Source organism: Pseudorasbora parva, chromosome 25 (genome assembly GCF_024679245.1).
Source record: "Pseudorasbora parva isolate DD20220531a chromosome 25, ASM2467924v1, whole genome shotgun sequence".
In the NCBI taxonomy this organism is placed as follows: Eukaryota; Metazoa; Chordata; class Actinopteri; order Cypriniformes; family Gobionidae; genus Pseudorasbora; species Pseudorasbora parva.
This window is the reverse complement of record NC_090196.1, coordinates 2,978,275-2,986,210: the sequence shown is the minus strand read 5'-3', so window position 1 is coordinate 2,986,210 and position 7,936 is coordinate 2,978,275. Positions and strand designations below refer to the sequence as shown.

The 7,936-nt window shown below is 37.6% G+C and overlaps 2 gene segments (V, D, J or C); one reads left to right on the top strand and one right to left on the bottom strand.

Annotated features, from left to right (window-relative positions):
• The first annotated feature begins 1,481 nt into the window (after positions 1-1,481).
• On the top strand, positions 1,482-5,239 carry LOC137064389 (immunoglobulin lambda constant 7-like). The segment is given in 3 exon segments: positions 1,482-1,649; positions 3,679-3,727; positions 4,917-5,239. Coding segments are annotated over 3 exon segments (540 nt in total).
• A 1,563-nt stretch (positions 5,240-6,802) lies between these two features.
• Positions 6,803-7,401, bottom strand: LOC137064388 (immunoglobulin kappa variable 3-15-like). The segment is given in 2 exon segments: positions 6,803-7,125; positions 7,356-7,401. Coding segments are annotated over 2 exon segments (369 nt in total).
• Between the last annotated feature and the right edge of the window lie 535 nt (positions 7,402-7,936).

Below are 7,936 nucleotides of genomic sequence, written 5' to 3'. Positions count from 1 at the left end.
TATATATGTGTGTGTGTGTGTGTGTGTGTGTGTGTGTGTGTGTGTGTGTGTGTGTGTGTGTGTGTGTGTGTGTGTGTGTGTGTGTGTGAGTGTGTGTGTGTGAAAAATAAAGGAGAGAGGGTACATATAAGCATCAGTTTACGTAAATATTATACACATACATTTTATTATACTTTTATTAATGTATAATATAATGTATAATATTACATATTTGTATTACAATGCAATGTTAAAACAGAAAATATACTTTATATAAGCACCATTCATTATATGAAGGAGCATACATTAATCGTTTTAACTGCTTTGGAAACACGGGATTGTCATTGTCACTTTTCTGCAGTAGGCTATTTAATTTATAACAACTTCATAGAATACAGAATTCTAGGACTGACCTGTCCTATGTACCTATAGCAACGGTCTATTCACTATGTAACTCCACTAATATAGATCACTTGAAGGAGCGAATGAAAACGAGTGGGTGAAGTCGGACAGCTGTTGTGCGTAGGCCTACATTAGTTATATTTTGTATATAAATAAATAAATAAATAAATAAATAAGCTCAATACTAGCCAATTTTAAATGTACCAAAATACTATCTACAATTATAAAATACGCAGCCCTTTAACTCCACTAAAAAAATGTAAAAAATAAAATACAAAAATAATCTGTTGTGACACGTCACATATACTGCCGCCTGGACGTATTTTGACGGAAGGTTTTTTTATTAATTTTTTTTGTATATATATATATATATACATACAAAAAAATTAATAAAAAAAACCTTCTGTCAAAATCCAAAAAATAAGGGATTTGCATTCAAATCTATTGGATTACCCTCTACGGCGTAAAGCGACGAATAAGGGGTACCCTCAACCCTGAACGTCAGCATCTGGACGTCAGGGGAAAATGACCCAACGGCAGTCCTATTTAATGGCGTGGAGGCGATTCAGCCCAAGTTTAAAAAAGGCAAAGTATTAGGCTCACTATTAGCCATTGTAAATAGAAATACCAACGACAATTATAAAATATCTCACCTAAATGAAGGCATGTTTTAAGCCTACAGCAAATATGCAGCACTGTAACTCCTGTATTAAGTCGTGGTAGAGATTCAGATAAGGGTTTCTGCACCACGAAAATGTATGATGATTGTAATTGTAATGATTGTAACAGTCTATGCAGCGCACATCTGCATTTGTAGCATAAAATTAATCGCCTGTTGTGACGCGATCTCGCTCCTATTCGGCACATACTGCCGGCTGGATGGCTAACCCCCTTCCGTCAAAATACAAAGATGAGGGATTTGCATTCAAATCTATTGGATGACCCTCTAAGGAGTAAAGCGACGAATAGGGGGTGCCCTCAACGTCGGGATCTCGACGTCAAGGGGAAATGACCAAACGGCAGTATGTGACGAATAGGAGTGAGACTGTCTTGCCCTGTGGGCTAACACACATGGGGCCCATGTGGAGCCGATGGACAAAATGATATGGGCCCCACTTGGGTTGCCCATGCAGGACCCAAGTGACAGCCCATCAAAAACCCACATGGGGCCCACATGGCAATGTTGGCTGGGAACTAATGGCATAGCTATGGGAATTATTATGGAAGATGTCGTGCTGTTTCATTTCATCAGTTTCACAGGATCGAGAGTGAGTTATACTGAATATCAGCACGGCTGTGATTCTACCATAGACATGAAGAGCAGCACGATTGTGAATGAGATATTACTTTATATAACAGATCTATAAGCAAGAACTTTCTAACTTACCTTTCAGACAAAATCTGATTAGTTCGTCTGCAGATTATTTCCACGAGCACTGGTGAGAGAAAACACTGAGAGCAATCCTGGAGTGAGAGAAAACACATGAAGAACAACTGCTATTTCTGCTCGACTCGCATCGCTCTCATACTGTGATCTGGAACACACACAATAAAACATCCCAGAGCTGCCATAATCAATATCAGCACTGACTGATATTTCAGATACAAATAAAGCACTACATACATTTATATTTACTTTGTTAATTAATGAAGTCTTCAGAAATTTTGCTAAACACTGTCATTGTGTTGTGTGTGATGGTCCATCAGCAGCTGCAGTATCTCTCAGCTGTATCAGTGCAGTCACTGTGACGTCTGACTGACACAGGTTTTTGTACGACTCTTTATCACTGTGTGAACACTGGACCACTGTGATAACTCTGACAGTAATAATCTCCTGTATCTTCAGTCTGGACTCCACTGATGGTCAGAGTGAAATCACTGCCAGATCCACTGCCACTGAATCTAGATGGAGTTCCAGACTGCCGTTGATTTGCTCCATAAATAAGGAGTTTAGGAGCTTCTCCGGGTTTTTGTAGATACCAGCTGAGACATGCAGTTCCTCCACAACAGCAGACATCCATTCTACTGCTGGTTTTACAGTTTATTCTGACGTCTTGTCCTGGTTGAGCTGTTATTGATGGACTCTGAGTTACTGTGATCTGTCCTCTACACTCTGAAAGAAAACAGAAATGAAAATAAAAGTTATTATTATAAAAGTATATTATTATAAAGTTATTATATATATATTATAATTAATAAAAACGGCATCACACAAACCTTGAGCAAAGCGAGTGAGAGTCCAGATGAAGATGATGATGGTGTTCATTGTTGTTCTTGTGTCTTGTGTGATGATGAAGATTGTGTTCTGTTCTGCTCTCAGTCATGAAGTGTTAAACTCACAGCACTATAAACACTCTCAGACTGAAGCATGTGCTGACAATGCAAAGAAGTGGGCAGGATTTACAACAGCTTGTGCTCAGAACACACTCACACACACTAGAGTTACACAATGATCATTTCCATTCTGACTAATGTTATTTGAGTTAGTTCAGTAGTTTTATTTGTATTGTGACTCCTGAGACACTGAGGATGTGCAGATGAACGTCCATCTCTGTGTCCATATTCAGTCATGTGACCATCATCACTGCTACACTTCCACTCGATGAACCGCCATCACTAAAGTCAGATCATGAATCATGAGTCTGTTCAGAAAGTATCAGGACTGATTGTGAATCTCTAATCAGAGTTCATGGTGTCACTCCATCTATCATGAAGCCTCATGTGTGTCTGAAATCATCAGATGGAGAAGAAACAGGCTGTTAAAGATGGAGACATATTAGAGCTTGTTCACGTTTCATGATCTTGTGTGGAGATTCATAACCAGTCCAGATACTTTTATAACAGACCTTGAATATGAAAACATGCTTGACTGTGGAGAACATGCAAAATACCTTTTCTATTTCCATTGTTGACACTTTCTATTGACTTTGGCTATAATATTCAATAAACTCATGATTTGAGCAGATTTTCACTGAAGATTGAAGTCTGAAGCTGCAGGTTTTTCTGTCAATCCTGAAGATTGAGCTGCATATGAAGAACAGAAGCATCATTATGAGAAACTCCACAACATCATCCATGATCAAAGAGGTCAAAGGTCACCTCAGAGGTCACAGCTCATCAAATATATTTCTTTAAACAGTGTTATATCAGAAATCATTGAGTCAATCTGAATGAGTGAGTGTTGAGAAGAGCTGAGGAGCTTCTAATATCAGTGTGTTGAAGTGTTGTTTCTCTCTCTCTGCTGGAGTGTGTGTTCACTCGAGTGGAATAGAGGTTTTTGTACGAGCGTTTCATTAGATTGTATCACTGTGGTGGACATTCGGTGGAGGAACCAAACTGGTGATCGGTAAGTCTGTCTATTTAATTACCGAATAAAAAAATACAGTTTAGATTTCAGAAAGTGTTTTACAGTCGAAACAAGAACAACATTTATTAATGATAATGATTATTAGATATTGTGCTGAAACTTTACTTGAAGCCTTTATGTATAATGCATTATAAAGATATTCATAATGGAGATTATAATGCCTTATATCTTTTCATAAATAATTGTAGCCAAATTTAAAATGCATTATAATATTTGCAAATTCCTTGTTGCGTCTGAAATTGGTTGTTTGTCGTGAGTTTTAATGTATTATAATTTCTAAAGGTGTAACAATGAATAGATAATATTATAATGTGTTATAACTGTGGTTACAATTATTCATGAGATCATACATGCATTATAATGTGTATAACAATTCATAATTAATGCATTAAATACTTTTATAATGCATTGTGTGTAAAGGCTTTAAGTGTTTCTGATATTGTGTAATAATTATTTAATCTGAATCAATGATATTGTCATGTTTATACATTCAGAAGAACGGCATTATTCCTTTCAACAACAAAATCTAAACATATTTCCATAAAGCGTCTCACTATGAGTTTATTGAGTTTATTACAGGTTTGTTTTCCTTCATTTATTTCTACACTGAGTTCATATATAGTTCATCTTTTATTGTAGATATCATACATGGAGAAAAGAGATTTGACATCAGAATGTAAATGTTGTACTTTCTGTCGTTCAGTCAATGATACTGAATCTCTTTTGCTCATGTTGTGATTATAATTCAGTGCTTTATAATACAAACACAATTTATGTGTGACTTTTAATTCTGTTTGAAATTGAGTTGAATATCTCAGTAAAATGTAAGAACTTTATGTTGTGAGTTAAAAACTGCTGTAATGAAATCAGTCGGTGTATTACAATGTTCAGTTTGATTGATGAGGTTTGATGTAAATGTATATAGTGATTGTGTCGTTTGTATATTGTATATATATATATATATATATATATATATATATATATATATATATATATATATATATATATATATATATATATATATATATATATATATCAGCTGTAGTGATGTTGAAGGACATGAAGGATCAGATTGTGAGTGTGATTTGTCCTGCTGTTGAAATGCTGTGAATGAAAGTGCAGTGTGTGTTCTTTGTGTTTGTGAATGTGTTGTGTTTGTCTCCTGCAGCTGGTCCCACAGTGAAGCCCTCAGTGTCTCTGCTGCCGCCCTCTTCTCTGCAGATCTCTGGAGACTCAGCCGCACTGCTCTGCCTGCTCAGCTCTTACTCTCCACAGGGGGCGCTGGTGAGCTGGACACTGGACGGGTCAGAGGTCACCGAGGGGGTTCTGACCAGCGCAGAGAGCCAGCAGGACGATGGCCGCTACAGCCGCAGTAGCGTCCTGACCCTCAGCAAAGCACGCTGGGAAGAGGGAGAGGTGTACGTCTGCAGAGTAACACATGATGGAGCTCCTCCTCATGAGGTCTCGTTCCACAAGAGCTCTGAGTGCTGATGTTTCTCTCCTGAAGATGAGCCGTATCTGAGTGTCCTGTGTCAGGCAGGATTCACATGAGTCTAGTGCTGCAGCTGTAGTGATTTACAACTCAATACTGAAAGAGAGCTCGCGTGTGTCAAAGCACTGTGTGATCTTTCAATCTGCTGTGTTTGCTGCAACATTCAATAAAGCTTCTCAACAAGTTCACTTTGTGTCTGACAACATCATTCAACTAACAGATGAAGATGCAGGTGCTTTTCAGAAGGTTGATGTAGCAGTAAATGTCAAATAAAGCTCTTGGGGTTTGAACATGGTCTCTGGAGACAGAGCTGCTCTATTCTGAGAGGATCACAATCACTCCACCCTGACAATGCAAATGGGATTTTCAGTCTCACTCTTTGATTGGTTAAAGGATCTGGACTGGAACAGACCACTTTCACTTCTGCTACACATTTACATTTACAGAAGGGGCTGAACTTTAATATATAAAAATATAATAAATCCAAATCAAGAATCAGCCGTTGTGACAGTAATTGTGTAAGAATGTAAATCTTTCTGTGGTCAAATGGAAAGCATCTCGTCCAGACAGCAGAAGTGACTGAATGCAGTCTGTTCAGTTTGATTGACAGGGATCATACAGTGGCAAGAACGAGTGTGTGAACTCTTGGTATTCACTGGTTTTCTGCAGTCATTTGCCATCTAATGTGATCTGATCCTCATCTCAGTCATAACAATAGACACACACAATGTGCTTAAGCTGATAACACACACACACAATCTTTACTAAACACACCCATTATTGAGTTCTGATCCAAACCATCATTTTGGTTGAGGTTGATATTTCAGTGTTTAAAGTGTGTTGGATCAGCACTGAACGTCCGATGAAAGTCCCAGAATGCATCTCATGCCAACCAAGTGTCAAGATACAGCAGAACTTTCTCAAAGTAGGACGACCTCTAGGGGTTAATGTTAATACAGTTATTATTATCTTCTTACAGGTCCATCTAATCTGTTCATTTTATGTCATCATTTAAGTATTTCATTTAATATTGTCTATTATGTACACTCATATGTATTTTTATGCAAGATACTGTTTGGGCCTCATCACACACCCGACACAAGTGTGTTTTTCTAGTTTCAGCCCGACGCAGTTAACCAATCAGCTGCTCTGTAGATGATGATGCGATCGCTTCTAAACGAGTTAAAGACCGGCGCCATCTAGAGGCTCATGACAGAACTAGCGCAATGTTTTCTTTTTTTTGTTTGTTTTCTTATAATATTATTATTGTGTTATATTTCATTTTTGTGTAATACCTCTGTATGTCTGCACTTTCCTCCTGCACTGGATAATTGTGAACTAAAGCTCTTTCTGATTCTCACCACTCACATTTTCTCCTCAGAAACAGATATAAGATTGTGTTACATGTTCACTTCCATCATAATAACTAAATAAAGTGTGTGAAAGGTTTGATCCCCCATTGTGTTGTGTGTGATGGTCCATCAGCAGCTGCAGTATCTCTCAGCTGTATCAGTGCAGTCACTGTGACGTCTGACTGACACAGGTTTTTGTACGACTCTTTATCACTGTGTGAACACTGGATCATTGTGATAACTCTGACAGTAATAATCTCCTGTATCTTCAGTCTGGACTCCACTGATGGTCAGAGTGAAATCACTGCCAGATCCACTGCCACTGAATCTAGATGGAGTTCCAGTATAACGGTTTGATGTCACATATATGAGGAGTTTAGGAGCTTCTCCAGGTTTCTGTGAGTACCAGGACAGACAGGGTGGACTGCAGCCTGTTAAAGGAGTGCTGGCTGTGCATCTCATCTCTACAGTCTGTCCTGGTGAAACTGAATGAACTACAGGAGTTTGAGTAACTCTGATCTGTCCACCGGAGGCTGGAAGAGAAATGCATAGGATTCAAATGTGAAGAACATTAACACAACGGGACGGTATTGAGAATTAGCTTTGGCTAAAATGTTGTAGTATGTAACATGTGTTTATGTGACATACGTGTCCCTATTCAAATAAACAAATACAAAACAAAAACTGAATAATAATTAGAAATAGAAATATTTGTGCTATATTTATAAAATATTAACCAACCAATCAGTGTTTCTCTAAATACCTGATATACAGAGCAATGTCCAGATGAAGATGATGATGGTGTTCATTGTTGTTCTTGTGTCTTGTGTGATGATGAAGATTGTGTTCTGTTCTGCTCTCAGTCATGAAGTGTTAAACTCACAGCACTATAAACACTCTCAGACTGAAGCATGTGCTGACAATGCAAAGAAGTGGGCAGGATTTACAACAGCTTGTGCTCATCCCTAGTGAAAAAAAAGTATACTAAGTATACTTGCGGCCAGACTCATTGTCAGTATACTTGAAGTGTGTTAATGACTAGTTAACTTGAAGTGTGTTAATGACTAGTTAACTTGAAGTGTGTTAATGACTAGTTAACTTGAAGTGTGTTAATGACTAGTTAACTTGAAGTGTGTTAATGACTAGTTAACTTGAAGTGTGTTAATGACTAGTTAACTTGAAGTGTGCTATTTTGACACAACTAATTTTGTACTAAGTATATTTAAGTTGTAATTAAATTGTGTCAAAGCACAACTTCAAGTGTATTTAGTATACTTTTGTGTGCTAAATTTGAACAACTTTAAGTATACTTAGTACACTTTAAGTATAGTGACTAATTAACAT